At 37.2% G+C, this 20,624-nt stretch overlaps 1 protein-coding gene across 1 annotated transcript in view; it reads left to right on the top strand.

Moving 5' to 3' along the window:
* Positions 1-19,802, top strand: part of LOC145203652 (WD repeat-containing protein 46-like) — a 33,145-nt gene extending 13,343 nt beyond the window's left edge. Inside the window, exons 9-14 of the mRNA XM_080075915.1 lie at positions 1,916-2,039; positions 3,354-3,465; positions 8,562-8,739; positions 14,826-14,949; positions 18,823-19,013; positions 19,326-19,802. Of these exons, the coding sequence (XP_079932041.1) occupies positions 1,916-2,039; positions 3,354-3,465; positions 8,562-8,739; positions 14,826-14,949; positions 18,823-19,013; positions 19,326-19,622 (1,026 nt within the window). The 3' untranslated portion in view covers positions 19,623-19,802. The remainder of the gene's footprint in view (positions 1-1,915; positions 2,040-3,353; positions 3,466-8,561; positions 8,740-14,825; positions 14,950-18,822; positions 19,014-19,325) is intronic.
* Positions 19,803-20,624: the final 822 nt, after the last annotated feature.

Here is a 20,624-nt window from a genome sequence, read left to right as displayed (position 1 = left end):
GCACTAAAGCCATTGTTTCCTGATAAAACGACTTTTTGTAAGCCTAAAGCTGGTTACGAGCGAGCTTGGTGCAATCAACCGACGTGCTTTTCATTTTGAACAAAATTGCTATGATTTTAACAGAGATTCAGGTTGCTAAAGACCCAGTAGGTTGCGCAAAACTCGTTACTGATCCGACATGATGGGTTATGCTTAGTAAAATAAGATATAGACCACAATGCCCAAAAATAGGCAAGCCCTACAACACATATGCAATATTGTCTTGGACTACCTTAAACTTTAGGATTTTGTCAACACAACAACTTTAACCAAGTTTACTAAATGGTAGCTTGTTGTTTGCTAGCCAACATAAAGCACATTTAAACTAACAAACGTAACATTTTAAACTTAGATCTGTCAGTCCGTTATCAGCCATACAAGTCAAGCAGTAAACTATTACCAATGAGCCCGAAAACGTTAAAACTACTGCTACATTGCTGCTACTGCTATTACTACTGCAGTGTACAAATTACGAAATACTGTAGCAACTGACAATATTATTCAAAAGTGCCATCCCGTAACACAGCATATTTACTCAGAAGGGATGCCCGTCAAATGTTTGAAGCTTTTGTAGTTTTTTATGCATGCTAGGCTACGTTTTTCCGCTATTTTACAACGAATTAGTGACGATATCCCCTGAAGTCAAAACAAGGGACCTAAGGCTTGTGAAACGCCCTTATATACAATACCACATGGCAAATTTCACATCTAGCAACATGCCTATGCTTAACCAAAAGGTTCTTACAATTTTTTAACGCACAGCACACACAAAAAACTTATTTTTACTTCACATTTTAATTGATTGTTTTCGTTAGTAAATAAGATTGCAATAAGGTTATAGCGTTGCTATTGTCCAACCTTTTAGGAATCGGACCGTTTTTGCCTCCGCGAACCCAGTAAAATGGTAACAGTGAACAGCATGCGGTTAAAAATCCTGTTGGTATGCCATAAGGTGGTCACAGACTAACGAAAGCATTGCGCTGACTGAATTAAGAAACACGGCCTAATGCATGAAATAACAGCTGCACTTTGCAAATCGAATAATTTGCGACACGTTTTCGAACACTTTGTGGCCATAGTTTGTAAATTACTGATCTCAACGGGGTTCTATGTCACTGCCCTGCTATACCATTTTCCTGTTATGCACCGTTTGCTGCAATCTCATGCACTGTGGTGATTGATGTAACATTTAGGGAGGGGCCGGTAACCCCTGGCACGCTTGCCAAGGTGATCCTAGGTGATTATTTACGGCACGCAAAGTCATACAGAAATTCGTATTCAAGTGTTTTTGGTGTAATTTAAACCGATATTACGCTATTATGATGTACGAGTCCCATTAACCCAGCCTACACGTACGAAGCCTGCGTTCTTATTACTGCTACAAACAGCTTAAACGAGACACTATTATGTACGTAGAAGTTGGCGCGCAAAGCCATTAGTCGTTTGATATGACAAGTAAATTGATAACGAAAATCTGAATTGATACTTTTCATCAAAACGATACCGTTTAAAACTGCTAATACGTATGTTAACAGACACATACTGTAAATTACTAACACCATTACAACTATATATTGGTAAACCCCTATGCAAATGTTTGGGTGGCACGCTGGTTGAATACCACTGATCAGTGTAAAATTTCGTTGAAATGTAACATTGCAACCCACAATTTTCCTTCAACGATGAATGTTAACATAATACCGTCTGCGGTGGATGTAAACCACAAACCACATTATTTACGTCACAAAGGCATGACAAAGGGAAGCGGTTTCCCTTTGTATGTCATGTATTTTCCCAAACAGTAAAATACCCAGCCTTTAAGCACTCCAGATCATTGACACAAGCATTTAATTTGTATTGATATTTTGTCACACAGAATCGTCGTGGTTATCTTCAGTATCTTGATATCTCTGTGGGAAAGGTGATTTCAACGATTGCAACTAAAGGCGGCAGACTTGACGTTATGTGCCAAAACCCGTACAATGCCACAATGATGTTAGGTAAAGACCTCGTTTATCTGTTTACGGTGTACTTGCAAAAGTGGGTTATCGTGTGAGCTTTGTGCAACCATCCGTGACAAATTGACTTAAAACTTAAAAATATCAACGTTTTTTTTGTAGACTTTTGTAATAAAGAATTAAATTGTTTAAAGCACAAATTTCGTATTTTCGTTTGTCTAAAAAACAACAACTTAGCAGTCAAGTATAGAAACAGCTTTTTACAAGAAGCCCGTATGCGGTTGAATGCACAAAGCTCGTTTGAAATCCCGCTTTAGGATTGCAAAAGTTTGCTTTGAAGAGTTGCCATTTGCTTGACTACACAAAACCCATTAGGAAATCCGTTTAAAAAGCACAATTTTGCTTCCAACAGCGTTCCATTAGCTTGACTACATAAAGCTGGTTTGGGAACCCAGTTTAAGTTCGCATAACAGTTGCATGCAACATAAGTGCCATTGGCTTGACTGCACATAGCTCGTTAGGAAACCCACTTCAAGCTTGCAGATTTCGCTAATGCAATGCAGAGTATGCAGCATGTAATGGTGAAGCATATACACAGTTGGCCTTCATACATATTTAATGCTTTAATGCTTTGATGCGGTGATGACACGTGCCAGCAACGTGTAACTACCTAGTTCGCTTTGGCTACAAGTCCGTCTGTCATTAAACACTGGATGACAACTGTCTAATTTACATTTCCCGTTTTAAAAGTGACACTTTCGACGAAATGTGTTTTTTTTTTCACTTGCCAGAAAAAAGCATCTCGTAATAACGCAGTTTTGCTTTAACCACTCTTAACTGCGTAATACGTGCTTGATACCAGCTTCAAACTTACGGCATTTTTTTTGTACTGCAATGGTTGAGCATAATTGATACAAATACGCCATAAAAGCCTATATAATGGCAAACCTGCTCTGTTTACGCCGCCCTAACTTGCGTGTACAGTTGATAAAATACAAACCTTCATATCTTAAACATTCTTGCACCGATCTGCACGAAAAAGTGCACCTGTTGGACTGAGTACACGGCTTAGCTAAAAACCAAAACCTTAAACTACGCTAAAGTCACGTATGGCTTTCCTTGTTTGGCATAACACGACTAGTTTGAATGACAAGCGTCTTGCTATCCCCAGCATTTAGCACGTTCTGGCCTTAATACCAACCCCCCTATACTTGTATAATTTCTTTTTTTCTGCCACGCATGTACGCTACGTTTAAATCCAAGCCGTGCGTGCTCTACAGTCTCCACCTCGTCCCCTAAATCCACCAAATGGTCTAAATATAAACTGTTATTCACACACCGGTTCATTGCGTACAGGTCACCACAACGGCACAGTGACTGTATGGAGTCCTAATCAACGTGAACCGCTACTAAGGATGCTTTGCCACAAAACAGCGGTTCGGGGAATGGCTGTGGACCGCCAGGGAAGGTAGGTCTGATACAATATGCTTAGGTTTGTGATTTGTTACTGTCACACCCCTTGTCAATATGAACCGCTAAACTCCAGTTAAATGTGATTGCAGAGCAGTAAACTGGGTTAGAGCGTTAAACAGGTATTGTGCCTATGTAAAATGTCACTTGGCTTGTACAAGCATGCTTTAACTAAACAATCGAACCACATGTTACCAAATTTTGCAAACACCCTTAATTTCACCTTACGTTTTAAAACTCATGTCAATACCTTGAATTCATTTACGCAAACAATAGTCTTTTATTTGTATAATTTAAAGAACTAGAAAAAGGCGAAACTTAGTGTCAAACACTTTGCTAACCCCCAGAAAGAAAAGTTTAAACGTTTCAAAAAACTCGTTTTCTAACTGCGAGCAAATGTTAATTTTAAACGCTATACACGAATTTGGTCATAAGATTAATGAAGAAAATAACGGCCCAAATAAACGTAAAAGCGATATGCTTTATAATGCAAAAGTGTTGCCCAATGCTCATGCCATCACTAGTGATATGAAGAGCCACATCAGTTTTAACGTTCTTTTAAATAGTTATTTACGAACCGAAGGTTATGCCGGCTAACTTTCAACTGTATCGAGCGGTCCATACGTACCGAACGTATATGCAAGTTTAATCGATGTACCCACTAATTGACTTAACGGTGCACAGGCCAACTACTGTCACATAAACACGTTTCGGGGCATTTGGGCCCATCACTCTTATGTCTGAAATTTGGTGCAAAAATTACCCCAAGGACAGATGGTTATGTGATGACGTTACGCAACGACAGACTTGTACACCTGGCACCAATGACGTTTTTGTACATTTGTTAATGCGACAGGTGTGTATTTCGTTTTGCTGTAATTAGTTTCAGGTTATGTGAGGTCGAATTATGAGATTGCGTTTTTGGAGAGGGGGGATTAATTTAACTAATCGATACAAGCGTTTGCCGTAAATCCTATTACTTAATGCTTTTGGTGTAGACGTTTCCAGCTGGTATGGCACTAAGACGTACAAAACCTAATGATGCACTGTTAAGTTTTCCAAGAATGTTGTTTATTGTTAAGTTAGTTAAATAATGCGACTCAATAGTTGTGACAGTGCGCATTAAAACGAGATATTATGTTTGCAAAAGATCAATGCATTTTTGACGTCCGGTTTAAAATCTAATCAGAATTATCTTTTTGGGAACCACTGTTGTGGTAAATTACATAATTTATCAATTGTCGCAATTGAAGAATTGGTTTCATAACTCTATGAAAAACAAAATGATGAAATAACGAAAACTCTGTTTAAACATATTATCACACAACGGTAGAACCGAATCCTTAGTACTAAAATCTTAAAAAAGAATCGGTTCCTATCCGGGTACAAATGGGTAACCGTAACACCAACAAATACTAAAACGGTAACGATTCCTTACCGAATTACACCTAAATCCTAAATTAATCTCTTGAGATTCGGATTCGATTTGCATTCGAATACTTGAAATTAATCAGATTCGATATGTATTCGAATACACTTAGGTATAACTGTAACTATGCCAACTGACTAGATTCTAATAACTACTACAGTGCCAGTTTTTGCTTGCTCTGGTGTCTAGAACACACTTTAAATTGATGTTCTTTGTACAAGACCTCAGGAATCGATACCTATTGATTAGGAATATAAATTGACATATAGTTGGCGTTTTGTCAAATCCTTAATGAAACACTAGTTGTAGATATGTCAAGGTTTGGGTATAGGTATTGTTGACATGTTTCATGCGTTTTGGCACAAATTATAACCGTCACTGTTCTAAACAGAAAGAGGTCAATTTTAGTTGTAGTTAAACATGACAAGACAAATTACTTTGCGTGTTCGATCTTTTATTGATTGAACTTAAACCTTGGTGCTGCGATTTGCTTGAAATAGTAGAATGCCTGTCTTTGCTGTAGTAGGTTTCACTTTTTCAGGTCAACCTAGGGTCACAGTTAGTTGTTTCTCAAATATGACGAGTTACGTATTGTAGAAAATGTAAAAACAACAGTAACACATATAAGCTATTGCTGCCAGGCATAATATCAAGTTTGTAGAGCTCTTCTGGCTAATGTAATTTTATTCCGACGTTTCAATAAAATTACATTTGCCAGAAGAGCTCTACAAACTTGACAACAGTAACATTTTTGTTTTAAACTTATTGTGACCACTTTTACTTGCGTGACACATGTCATCCGTCTAATTTCAATGACACTTGACACGTTACTGATTTTAATGACACCTGTCACAAATGTGATTTTTCTACCTCCTTTCACAAAATGATAAAAAATGTATATTTAACGCACGTTAAAAAGAACCCTGTACATCGGTGAACATGCATAAGTTTAGCAATATCTTCACTATAACTTAACGGTTTTTGTCTTTAAAAGCAGTACCAGGAAAAGCTAAATCGATGCATTGGTGACTACTGTGTCTTCTCAGATACTAAGTTAGTCCCTAGCTTCCCATGAAAGAGTTACTTGGTCCAATTAGGCATTAAATTCGACACCGGCCGTTTTGGCCTTATTGGTCTAACAGAGACGGTCATGAATAATATATGAAGTATTTCATGCCCCCAAAGGTCCCTCTGTGGACCCGTAATAAATTGTTCACCGGAAAAAAAGTTGGGGTCCTTTGGGTCAGATTTCAGGCTACTGCAATTCTATACCATTTTCTTTTTAAAGCTTAATAGCTATTTAAACTTAAATTTGGCGAAATTGAAAATATTTTCAGCGTCCAGGCTAGTTGAAAACTTATCGTTTTGACAAATGGGAGAATTAGCCACTTTTGGTCAACTAGGGGCAGTATTAATTTAATTTCTAATCGGAAATGGTTTTTGCGAATCATCGTTTAAACTTGCAATTGAAAATGTTGCAATTGAAAATCGTCGAATAAAAATCAATGTCGTTGTTTTATCTTTGCTTATACATGAAACGTAAACGATAAAAATATATTTCTTGTGTGTATGAAATGCTTTAAATCTGTTTTTAAGCGCACTGTTGAGATCTTTATTTAAATGTTGCACACACTTTAGGATTTTTAAAAGGAAATTTGACATTTTTTGGAGTTAAATATGAGAAAGTTTTCGAGATAGATTTGCTTGATTTGGTCTATTATTTTTGTTGGTACGCATGCGTAATAAAACATCTACCTTTTATTCCACATCACTGGCAATTTTGTTCATGATAAAACTAACATTGTTTTGTGGACCTAAGTTGGTCTAAATTATTTTCACAATGCAATGCAATCTAGCAACATACTTTCAACAAAGTCACCAACTACAAACTTATCTAAACTTTGTTTTTGCAACAGTTTTGTTAAATTATCTTGTTCAGAAAAACGCTTTTAATATGATTTTCAAAAACGACCAAGGGGTAAACCAGACAAAAAAGTTTGCGAACCTCAGGCCTGTGGCTTTCTTGTTCCTGGATCTTTTTACTTCCCGGAAACTTTTTATTCCCGAGTTACCTCGAAATCCAAAAATGGGGCGACAGTATTGCCAACCCGGAAACTAATCTTTTGGCCTGATACATAGGTTGTCTGGCTCTAGAAGGAAAGTACTCACATCTTTCAAAGAAATTTCGAAAATCGAAAGCATCATCATAGCAATCACGTTATGCAACAACAGAAAAACTTATATGAACCTGTTAAAACATAGAAAGATTATGTTTAAATAAGGAACTGGAGATGCCTGTTTGGCGAAATAGATACATTCCATGTAAATTCATCGACTGATTCTGTTACAAGGAAAATATTTTCCATTCTTATTTAAAGTATACACCAGTTTGTACTGTACCTAAATCACAAACACCGCTTTAATTTGTCGATGAAACACAAAACATTAGGCAGAATTCTCTAATACTACAATGCCGTAGGCTTTAATTTACTTTTATGTCAGCTGTTGGGGGATTTGACAGTTTCCCATAATGCAACTGACAAGCACGGAAGCAAAAGCAAAGGTCAAACGTCATGCTTACACTGTATTTTAAATTCGAGTGTTATACCAAGGCCTAATCCACCATCTCTCTCCAAGTAATACCTTATTCACGCGTTTCGTGTTGCTAGTGGCGACACGAAATTTTGTCATCTACCTATAATGCTTCTGTATTTTTTCTTTTAATACTACACCCTGTACTAAACCTGTTTTTAAAACATAAATAAAATCTTGGGAATGAATATTTTTGCCTAAAGTGTCCCTCAAAAAGAATTTAAATATTCTTAATTTTAACTCTATGAGTTTTGTTTTGTTTCTGGCTACGAACCGATTCCATGACTTTATATACGTTACACCGAACATTGTGACGTCATACTATCCTTACTTGTTTCACTGTGACGTCATACCAGCTGTCTTGCTATCGAAACAAACCATTGTGTCCGTTTGTGACCTAGCAATTGTTGTTGCTTAACCGAAACAGAATAAAACACCGGATATTTCAATAACGTGCTTTTTAAAATTTTCGAACCGTCAAGGAGATTTTGCTTCGAAAACCGATTCGGTATCACACGTGATTCTGCTTTTGTACAACAACAATCGAATGGTATAAATATTGAATGAGGCGATATCATATCGGGATTTGCCTTGCACTGTGCAATTCCAACGCTTTGTTTGCACTATGCTATATTTCAATCAATTTCTATACGTGCACTTTATAGTTAGGCGACATATGGGTGTGGATGTCATGTATTATACAGTGTTGCTAAATGTGACAACAGTTTTATGCAAACGAGTAACAATATGACCACGTTTTCACAACAATAACTTTGTTAAACTATGATTTTTTATATCCTTCCAAAAAAAATCAAGCCGTTTGTTTAAACCCAGCTTACAACTTTGAAACCAAAATATCAACCCGAACCCTTTTTTAAGAAATGAAACGAAAATCAGGCCGAAAAGCCTATAAAACTTTTTTTTTTAATTGCAGTACAAATGAAGCCAGGTGTGAAATTAGGCCTGAATCGAGCCGTTTAATTCCAACCCAACTTATAATCTTTGGCCTGGTACAAAATCTCTTTGCACTGACGCTTCTGCCTTAACACAAAATTTTTTTTAATACTTTTTAGGTACCTTGCTACATCGGGGCAAGACCGTCGTTTGCGGATTTTTGATCTGAGGACTTGCAAACCTTTGCACACGTACCAACTAAAAACAGGACCTTCAAACCTTCAGTTCAGCCAACGTGGACTCTTAGCTGCAACTTGCCAAAACGTGGTAGAAGTCTACAAGGACCCGTGTACTCAAGTAAGTTAAAGCTTATTTTGTTCATGTTAACAGTTTACTATAAAGGTAGGCGTTTTGCTACGAATCTCAACGCCAACTGTCTAAAGAATCGGTCATAACATAAATCCATATTAAACACTCGGAAAATGTTCTTTTAAAAATCCCTGTAATACTTTGTCTTATGAAGGTTTTAGGTTATTAAACATATAATATTTAGTGGAATTGCAACAATTAGGGCAGTACTTTAAGAAGGACATAGACCAATATCGGGTCGTTGTGAAAAAAAGCTATTATACTTTACCACAGTTTGCTATAGGAGTAAAAATTCTTACTATCAGAGGAGTGTAGAATGTATTGTAATTTTATTACTGTTTTTAAGTGATCCTACTTTTTTATGTTTCTTGTCAACCAAAATCTGTCCTGATCATAAAAAATACTGAACAAACGTTTTGTCCACCAGGTTGCATATCTAAGTTATCGTAAAGAACTTGGTAAAACAACGAGTATTTTTGTCTATCACCTCCCTGGTTGAAAGAAATCGTGATTAAATCGAAAGTACTTACTTCAAACGTTGCAAAGTTTCGAAAAAATGTGAAGGAAATTCACTTTAGTAGAAAATGACATCACACAAGGAACTAGTAAACACAAGGAACTAGTAAACACACGGTTTCTCACAATGCAGTTTGAATATAGCATTTTGAAAAACCATGCCTCTAAAAAACATGTATTTAATGCTCAATCTCAAGCGTACATACAGACCAGCAATGGCGGACCACTTTAATGACACTAGCTTACTAATATTTTGCTGAAAAACTACTCCTTTGAGTTTCTGAAACATAAATACAGCACTATACAGTACTGTTTTGACCTTTAACTGCATGGAACAATGTGCACATATTTCTAACTCAATCCATACCTTACAAACATCCTAAATCCCGACTCTATCATTTATTTCACTCGTATCCTGCAATGTCTATACTATTCAGTTAGGCATTAGTCAATAACTGATGTCTACAGCAAGAGCCGTCACTCAAGCGCTTCGACAAAACAATGCTTCAATTGCGTCATAACTGTGAATCACAAAGCCCTGGAAGGGTCCCATGGGGGCTAAGCGACGAAGAAGCATGACGGAACAGCGGGGAGCATGCGCACTTTTTTGATGTCTGTCTCTCTTGAAATGTCGATCACAGCTTTGTGTCAAAACCAGCACCTAATATTTGGTTTGTCCCGTGGCCAGTTTTCTGGGTCAACAAGATGTCTGAACATGTGCATGTGTGACATAGGTCCTCTTCTTTTGCTGTTAGCTATTGTTAAACTGTTAAGAAGCATCAAACAAAACTCAAGCTTATACTTTCTATAGTTATTTTGCAATACAATTATACTGCACTATGTACGTTCTTGCCTTATACTATGCTAAAAGTGAATGATTTAGGCCAGTATTCATTTTCATATCACCTAAAACCTTATCATATGGTTTAAAAAATGTTTGACTAAAAAGTACACTAGGGGTGTTTCTCTCTATGACAGTTTAACCTAGTTATAAAGGTAAATAGACCGTTTTAAACACATAACCAATTACATGTATTTAAACCATAACAAATAGAAGTTTTTTTTAGATTTAAACCAATACTTTTTTTATACATTTACAGCCTTCCCCGTATAAGTGACAATAACAGTTTTAGCAATAAAAGTTTAAAATTAAACTTGGATTTCCTAATAAATCGCAGTTTTAAACCATAGCAGACAAAGTTAGCTTATCTAAACTTTATCCATTGTTGTGGTTTACCCTGTTGAACGCAATCTTATACTATGCATCCTTTGGCACGTGTAAGCTGTAGACGTGATGCAAATGCATGTTGTGTGTCAGCAAAATAGCTATGCAAACGTAACTGCACGTTTCTAAAGCTTCCAACTTTTGGTCTAGATATTACCTGGAATATTTAGGCTGCTGTTTAACACACTTATATGGGGTTTTTAAACTGAATTGTTCAATTACCTTTTGACCTGTTTTGTTTCATGTATAATCTGGTTACTTACACGAAAAACTGATTTTGTACTAGCTATGCACTCACTGCATGCTTCTATGAAAGTTGTTGCTGTCTACATTTGCGTCTAGTTTGGCACCTATATATAACCTTTAAGTCCTAAATAGTATAATTTCTTCATAAACATAACTGCCAAAGGTTGCACTACACTGATGATGACAACATAGATTGTTGAAACATCTGCGTACCGGTTCTTTGGCAGTTATGTTTATGATTAAATTCCTTTCTAGTCCGTGTATAGTGTGTTCTTAAGTGCAATTTCTAACAGGCATTTTTGTACTTGAAGGCATATTCAAAGTAATAGGCTATAGCTGTCTGCCTTTAGTTAGTTTCTTAACTGGTTTTCAACTTGCATGTGAATGCACAGCTTGTCTTAGCGCTGTAAGACTTCATTAGTGTGCTAAACACATCAAGCACAGACGTAGCAATGTACAAAGTCGTGAACTGATGGATGGAAGTGGCCAAACTTTTCGTATGCTCTGCCATGGCTTCCCGACAAATCGTTGTGTAATCTTTAGGAAGTTGTCAGAGGTTGATGGTGTTAGCGTGTATTCGACCCACGACAGCTAACAACCGACTAAACTGCAGCCCAAACTTGTTGCTAACTGCGTTTTGCTTAAAAAAACTACCGGTTAGTTCAAATTCAAACACGACTTGGACTTATTTTTGAACATTTGCGATTTACCGCACTGACGTAATAGTGACGTCATGAAGTCGTAGTGCCGGGCAGAAACTCATTACCAAGTTTTTGACAAATTGAACACGAATAATAGTAAGGGAACCTGAATATTAATCGAATTTGTACAAAAACAACTTAAACCATTAGCCTTTTGTGTAATCAGCCTGTTTCATCAAACAAATAAGCTGTTTTTGTGCAATTCTACCAAAAAACTGCCTGAGTTAACTGGGATCAAAAACGCAATACAACAACAAATACCTCACAAAATAAACTTTATGAAATGGTCATTAATTCAGCCTCGCACTATTGGCGGGCAAGTTTTTCGTGACTGGTAAAGTCGATAAAATTTGTCCAATCGATTTTTGGTCTTCCCCGCGGCATTCTGTGTTATGGCCAATATTTTGATCGTTATTGCAATTAGTGTTCAAAGTAAGGGATCAACACAGGGCATGTACATTGGTTTTAAGACGTTCAATGGCCTGTTTAATGGTCTTAAAAAAATAAGCATCACGTTATGTCAAAATGTTCTTCATGAGTTGCGATAAAAGGAAGATCGGTTGGCAAATTTTTAAATAAATACAAAGCAAAATGTTTTGTCTTTTAACTTGTGGACGTTAAAGACATTTTGTCCAACTTATATTTGTTACGTATTATTCCATTGGTACCTAGACTTTTGATTGACACCAACTATATTGAGGTTACGTAAGAAGACTCGTGTAGGCATTCAATGTGATGCTACTATAGCTTTACTGACAACAGAGTCTGCACTATATTATGTGTGAAACATAGGTGACCACTTGATAAACACTCACTAATCTCTGCAATAATTAAAAATGCTACGCCCTTGCAACCATTATCTTGGCGCAAACCTTTTCATGCCGCTGCATTGCATACATACATCAGTATATGATATCACCTCTGCTAAAAGCCATAGGTTAATCTTTGTCTTTCGTTACAGACTCTTTCGCTTTAACAGTTGTGCACAAGTTAATCCTGTAGGTTAATCCCTGCATATCGTTCACAAAGGTCTAAAACTTCGATTTAGCCGGTGCCGAGGTCTATAAGACATTTATCTTTCAGGCGTCATACGTTTAGGCGCAAGTAAGTTCGTATTTAAACTGGTGCCAAAACAACATGGTTTTCCCATGAGATTTCGCACATGTTAGGTTTGGAAAGACGCTAGTATTAAGCACTGCTCTTTACTTTGTATTGCATGCTAATGTGATCATAAAACAATGGATTCATAGCAGTTACCGAACACTGCCCAAAACGTTTACAGAACTGTAATTAAGCATAGGTTATAGCACATATTTCCAACCAGTTTTATTTTGGTCCAAGTTGCTTAAACAAAACTTAAATTAGACATACTATTTGTGCAAAAAGATGTGTGCACTTGTCAAGAGTTTATGAGTCAATATTGTTTTAAGATAGCGCTTGAATAAATGTTACACTATCTAGTGATGTCACTTAAACGCCAGAACACCATGGCAACTGCAGATATATACCTTTGAAGGACTTTACAATTGCAAACACGTCAAACTACTGAATGCAACTTAATATCCTGCAAACTTTTTTGAAACAATTTTTGGGTGCACACACCCATATACTTTGTAATCTGTCAACTAACACTAAAAATTGAAGGTTAACCTTGGCTAGATGCTATGTGAACGCTTTACAATAGCATACACTACGACCTACACTGTTGCCTGTATCACAAAAACACTGAACTCATGATGTGCTCTATACACTACATTGTGTAACCTTCCACTATCAACAAGTCAACTTCCCATCTAACATCCTGCACAGCGGGTACAAAAACACGGTCTTGCTGCGTTGCTGGTCGCCTACAGTTAAACTGAAAGTATAAGAGGTTAGCTAGCTGATAATCGTCGTGGTAGGCTGTTGTTTACATCACAACTGGGCGCTTCTGGTCACCCTAGCTCCACGTACGTCCGGTCGCATGAATCACCCCCCTTACTTTTTCACATTGCTGCAGCGTAACAGGATATATGATTTATCTAACGATGCTTCGTTTCAATCGAAAGTGAAGCTGTTTCACCTGACGTATGTTTATTGTTCTGATCTGACTGATCTAACTACACCGTCTTATGCAAATAAAAACAGTTTTCATAGACTGGAGATTACAGGGTAACGCGCTTTATACAATATTGGTAATAGACCTACAAAAACATGGTTTATTTTGGGGCGTTTCCGCATCATCAGTAATCTCAATTATCGAAAAATATTTGTAAAAAACACACGTATTTTACGTGTATTATTGTCCAAAAGATTTGTCCGGTTTAGGAAAAGATCCGGATTAACCGATGTCGATTAGTTAAAACCTTACTACATAATCAAATCATTTGTCCCTCAAGTTTTGTCCAAATTAATCGAAGATCGGATCCGGTTTGACCGAGATTTACTGTACTTATGCAAACTAGATGCAACAAACTAACTTAGAATGGGAGGTCCTCTTCTTTAATATTTATGCCTGTGCAAGGCCATACACACACCGTGTTACCCTCTTGTATAACCTTGCGCTTCTAAATGATGAACAGCATCAAACCTATTCAGTTTAAAATACGGGTAATGTTACATTATCGATTCAGCCGCGTACTCTTTGGCTTTTACGTTGTCAGAGGTGTCATTCATTGCACTGCTTTGTCCCAACTAATCGATACACATAATTGCCGCGCCAGTAGCTCTGACGTTACGCAAACATTATGTGACGTCACTGTGAAGTCACAAGAGTCGCGAGACAGACTCCGTTTGGCGTCAAGGCCACAAATGACAACGGTCGTTTTGACAACTTCCTATCATTTGTGGTTGCTGCCTAGTGGACCACGATAATGTATTGAAGATTTTCTTACGTGTGATAATTTTTGCTGACGTGGCGTTTGTTATTATTTGCATTGTCGTGTAGCCAATCTGTTTTTGTTTTTAAATGCTGTCATGCCGAGTTATGTAAATATTGGGTTTATGCAACGTTTGCTTAATACTGTGTGGCCACTTGTGAATGCATTGTGGTGTTACCAGACTGTTTTTAAAGCCGCCAAAACGTAGTTATGCTAATATTGCATTTTGGCTGAACACTTTGTGGGCAATAGTGGTTACCAGTTTATCTGCACAACCTAAAAACATAACCGACAAGGAAAAATTTGCAAACCGTACCGTTTTTATAAAACCTCTATTTAAATAACTAATTGAAGGTGCCAAAAACATTTGATGGAAAATATATTCTGTAAAACTTGTTAATAAATAAGATTCTGCATGGACCAGGGTTTTGCACGCTGGTTTTCGTATCTTACTAACTTAGTACTGTCCAAAACTCTTGAGTGCTAAACATTTTACACCAAAAAAGTGAATTTGTGTTTTTGTTTTAGGTGCAGGAAAAGCCTTATCTGTGTCATAAACTGAAGCACCCAGCTCACCACATTAAGTTTTGTCCTTACGAAGATGTTCTGGGAGTCGGGAAAGCGGATGGATTTGCGAGTTTACTTATTCCAGGTCAAAAACTGTTTTCTTTTCTATTTGTTTATGCCATTGAACTGAAATAACCAAATACCTACCTATATTTACTTTGACAAAATAATTTTTGTACATCTTTTCTAAATTTACGCTGTAAAACGTACCTATTTATTATTTGTCACTTATATTTTAAAATTGAAATATATATTTGACGTAGATTATTTGTGTATTATTAAAAATCCAAAGTATCAAGATTTTATAATAAAGGCTTTGTTTCTACAGCTTTTGCTTTTCTCCAGTTTCTGACCTCATCTATTTGTTTTTCTTGTACCTCATGCCAACGCTATCAGTTTCAATATTAGCTGAGATGATAAACAATCTGCTACCTGATTAGTTCGCGCAAAAAAATCAAATCCAAACCCGTTCAACCTCCTTTTATCATATACCATACAATAGTGGCTTAACTACTATATGCACTATTCAAAAAAGCCCACAAAAAACTTTGTTTGACATTGTCTGATCCAAAGCAATAAGTTAGAAATGCATTCGACCGTCGTTATCACACTGTTTGTGCTACACCTAACTAATGTTTTTTTTAGGACGCACTTGGGACAAAAGGCACAAAAACTTGTCCAAATGATATTAATTCGCAACTCTAAGGTGATAGGTAAAAATGCCTTTGGTAACAATTCAGATCAAATTCGAATTAAAGAGTTGTCATAAACACCCAAATTTTGTAACCAAGCCTAAAAAAGGATATCACAGCCTGCAAAAACGAGTATTTGTGGTACCCTGTTTAAAATCACTGCTCTAGGTAGCCTATAGGTTGTTCATATAACTTCTGCATTAGGAACAACCAAAACACAACAGGCTAAACCAACGCTAAAACTCATCCAGTAGCCTAACACACCTCCTAAGCTAATTTCCTTCGCATTTTGTTGCTTTAGCCAGAATCTCCTTACGGGCTAATCGCAGTTGGGCCACTTAAGACTTAATTGCACGTCCTCCCATGACAGTCAAATTTTGCGACTAGCGACGGAATGCTAAGGGCCACCTGGCGCGGCAGACAGCGGTTTGCGCCGGTCCATCCTATTAAAACCACAGGAAACGGTTTGTTTTGTTTCATACAATTTCCCACTTGTGTTGAGGTTTCGTCTGTGGTCAGTGGTAACCTCTTATTGGTGGTTTGGCCAAAAAACGTGTCGACTGTGAACAAAATTGTGCACGATTTGACAAGATGTTTTCTCTTGTTTTCGTTTGTAGCTTTGGCGGTTCGCCAGTTTACACGAAAACGTGATTTTATGACTACAATTTTAGTTTCTAGGTTTAACAGCCTATTTTGGGTATTAGTGGTGTGCAAATGCCTTTCTTATCATTTTTACTCCATCTAATACTGAACACATACTAAATCCTGAACCAAGTTTCTACTTGAAAGCTGCCCTGCTTTTCCAAGTAAACAACTGTTGAAGCATCTTATAACCAATTTCTCACCTCAATTGCATTTCAATCCAGTTCTGCTATCTTTTCTTTACCATATTATGGTCACAAAATCGACAAATGTAAGTTTAACTTTACAAAGCTCAATTAAAACTGCCAGCACCCTAACAAAAGACAACGTTCCAAATAACACAAATGTTTTTGTCATAATAAAAACACCTGCACTTAAAGTTATACACTCAACTATCTTCTTGCCAAAGCATAAATAAAACCTACCATTGAATACTTAAATAAGGACCAACGTTACAACAAACACAAATGATTTTGTAGTTTAAAATCCTGCATTCGGAATTAACTACTTAATAGGCCTTTTCGTCAGTAGTAGTAAAACAGAAAACTTTTTGACCTTATTGACTCTTTTGTGCGTTAAATAAGCATAAAGAACTCTATGCTATGGCTGGGTTGATTTCAAGAGGTCGCGTGCCGCTTTATGAGTGACCGATACATTTAAGGAACCTTGTGGTTGGAACGAAAACCGCCAATATCCTTATTATGACCTGCCAAGGTCCTCAGTCACTTTCCCACTTGTACTGATGACCTCGACACAACTGAGAGGTGGTACGGTGCAAACGTTTGATTGTAAAGTTGATTGGTTGGGCGGTTGCTGGTCATGAACTTGGGTTAAATATAATTTCGGTTTTTAAATGTGTAATTTTTGTCGTGTGTTGTTTTGCCTTGGGGCAAACTATCTTTGGAACTTCAGGCAAGATTCAAATTTTTTGGTTTCTGAGAATACCGCTTTATTGAGTTACAAAGAACCTGATCGAAAATCATAAAGCGCCATTCTGCTCATCAAAACTAGTCCAAAAAGCGCAACTCAAAATTAAATCAAAAACTCACTGCAAAATTAACAGCTTACAAAGTCAATATATATTCATGTAAAATAAACAAACACTTTTTTGATATTTTTTGTTACGTATTTGGACAAAACTTTTTTGATATTTTTTGTTACGTATTTGGACAAAACTTTTTTGATATTTTTTGTTACGTATTTGGACAAAACTTTTGTGACACTTTTTGTTACATATTTGGACCTTTTTGGTCAAGATGCCCACTCAGGATTAGAACCACGAACCTCGCGATTTTAGCAACCTGACAGTTTTTGCTTAAAGACCATTGTGCAACATATGTGTGTTACGTCATCGCTCGATTTTTTATTTCAACAAATGCAGCTGCCAATTACAGTAGTCACGTGACCCTCAACAAAGCCGACATTATGTAGCTGTTGGTCATTCTCTTTTGGATATAACACACGCTCTAATTTTGCAAGCCTTTGTGAGTTGATTTGACTTTTCAGGTTCGGGCTTACGTTTGAACAAAACGGGTTTGATTTGGGCCTGACTTAACACTCGGCCTCACCTGTCGTATTTTCACCAACTTTTGGGCCTAATTTGGTCTTTGTTAAAAATATCGGGATTAGCCTGGATTTTAAGCATGTGCTTTTGTGGGGTTCTTTCGCTAATTGGCAAACAGCTCGCTATACCTCCATGTTGTAAAATTATTCATTATTAATGTTGTTATTTTGTCATTTTTGTTGCTTTTAAGTTACTTTTTAAGCACAAAAATTACACCATTGATTAATAACTTGCAAGCGCTTTTGCTTCGCCGCAAGTGTCCTTTTTATTTTTTGTTTCCACTTATAAATACCTATTTTCTAAAAACAAGTTCTTAACTTCTAAAGTGCTCCCTCGCTCTCAGTGATCTGTAACTTGTTATGAACAAAGTTAATCTAATGCAAATACCAGATCATGCAGCGTAGTTGCTTATCAACCATTGATCTTTCAACACTCGTGCCATAGACCTAAAGGCCTTCCTCTTCGCGTTGGCAGACACCCCTATACTTGTAAAATGTAAACTAACAAATCTGTGTGCGTTTTTGTAGCTTATGGCAAATGCCAAAGCGAAAATAGGTCGGTGGTTATCCAGCTGTGGGTTCTACCTTCGTTTCCGCTGTTTTAGCGGCCGACCTAAATGGCATTCGTGGTGCATATTTGTGGTTAGATTTTAAATGTTTCCGATTTTTTTCATACGCACCAGTGGCTGGTTAATTAGAAGCGAAATGCCACGCCTGTATGTTTTTTCTGGTGTGCGGGCAATGATATGCTTACAATCTTGTCGTTAAGCAAGTCCGCTTGATGATTTATTTTTTATTTTATTTTTCACTGCCCAGAGGGTTACTAACTTTAATTTAATCTTACACGGGGTTGGAGCAATGTCGCTTAAGTTTCTTGCTCAGATAAACAGAAGTGATGGATTCGGTTTTGGAACCCAGAACCTTGTGATCACAAGGCTTTTGGTCTGGTGCTTAGTCAAACGGCTCTTGCCATTCGGCCAAGATACTTGCTTTTTTCACGTTACAGTTTTCTTTACCGCCACCAAGCGTATCTTAAGTAACATTTGTATGGCCGCATGTAGGCGCTGGAGAGCCGAATTTTGATGCTTTCGAGGCCAACCCTTATCGAAGCAAGCAGCAGAGACGCGAATGGGAAGTAAAGGCTTTGTTGGAGAAAATCCAACCCGACATGATTTCGTTGGATCCGTTTCAAATCGCTCGAGTTGATCACGTGACCGCCGAACAGTTTGCCAAAGACAAAGAGGAAAGATTGGTACGTGTTGAATTTTCAACTTGTATTCAAAATATCGTTGAAATTCGGTCTTAAATATAAGTTCAATTTAAACTTTGTGTTTTTGTGTGTGTGATAGTTCCGGTTTGTCTCATAATGATTTTTACTAAATAGGGAAACTAAAGAACTGTGCTGTACCCAATGCATAAGGCATAAAAAAAACTTATTGTTTTCGCAAATATTCTATTGGCAGTATGGAGGCATATGCAAACTTTTAACATCTGGAAGATTCCACAGCTTGAACATTATCCGTTGCTTTGACTTTATGCCTAAATTTATTTTCCTTTATTGCAGGGTTTCAAGCCCGAACCGCCAAAGTTTGAACCGCGGTATAAAATGAAGGGAAGAAGCAAAACTGGCAGCGTGCAAAAACGAAAACAGAAAGTGAAAGACGCTGCTTTGAGGGACAAGATAAAAGACGATCTACAAAAGAAACGAGAATTGTTAACATCTGACACTACTACTAAAATGATTGCCAAACCGATTTCTGATAAAACGAAGGCAATGGAAAATACGAAAGAGATATCTTTGTCAAAGCCTGAAACAAAAAGGACTGCCTTGGATCGGTTTAAAACCAAAAAAGCTGTTTAAATTCATTTAAACTTGCAAATTTTGGATCAGAAAATATAAGTTTCCATGGAAAATAAACAGTGGGCCTTGTGCGTATTTTGGGTCTGTTGGTGCCTTTTCTCTTTAAAACTTGGTTTATCTCAGTGTGACATGTGTTCACTGTTGTAATGACGATGAGTTAATAAACGGAGACCAATACTATTGGTTATTGCATTTAATAAAGCTTGAAAGGGTGATAAAACCACACAAACAAAACTTGTTCTAAGAATGTTACTTTTTAACTTTATTGTGGTGGGCGAGAATGCTGTTCATTGCCAATAACAAAATATAACATTTCTTTTTACCCCCGAAAAGCCGTTTGTTTGGTTGTCACTTCAGTTGCAAGAGTTTCTGGAATTGGGTCAGAAGCAGTAGTAGTTCGGGACGATGCATGAAAGGAAAAAAGGTTTGGTGTAGAGCAGGGGTCGGCAATCTTTTTTGCACTGCGGACCGGTTTAAAACTGAAATTCTTATCATGGACCAGTCTTTGAAAACCACCAATGTTCAGCACTATAAACTAATTACAGCAATTACAACTTTGATTCAATGTGAGCTTTGAGCAAGTTTTATGCGCACTGGGCCACGGCCTGGTGGTTGCCGACTACTGGTGTAGAGCTTTTTGCACAAGGCACCTGTGTGCAGGGTTTTTTAAGGTTTGGTTTGGGTGACCGCTAAGTAGTTTTAAGAGACCGCAAGTGTTTCATTTAAATACCAAAAACTGTAGTTGTAGTTGCAAGTCCAAATTTTGGGAAACCGCTGGAGAAATTTGAAACACCTTAAAAAAAACACTGCCTGTGTGAATCTTCGCGTGGGCTTCACAGCGGTTTGTAAAACACTTTTAGCCAGACTGTCAATATTTGCTTATGCAAGCATGTTTAAGCAAGCCTTGGTGGCTTTTAGCTGAACATCGGGTAACTGCCGAATCGCGTGTTTAAAATTGCTGACAAGGGGTTCAGTGATTGCCATTAAGGTTACAGCACAAAT

This window comes from Phallusia mammillata, chromosome 8 (genome assembly GCF_965637545.1).
Source record: "Phallusia mammillata chromosome 8, kaPhaMamm4.hap1.1, whole genome shotgun sequence".
Classification (NCBI taxonomy): Eukaryota; Metazoa; Chordata; class Ascidiacea; order Phlebobranchia; family Ascidiidae; genus Phallusia; species Phallusia mammillata.
This window is presented reverse-complemented; position numbering and strand designations above follow the sequence as displayed.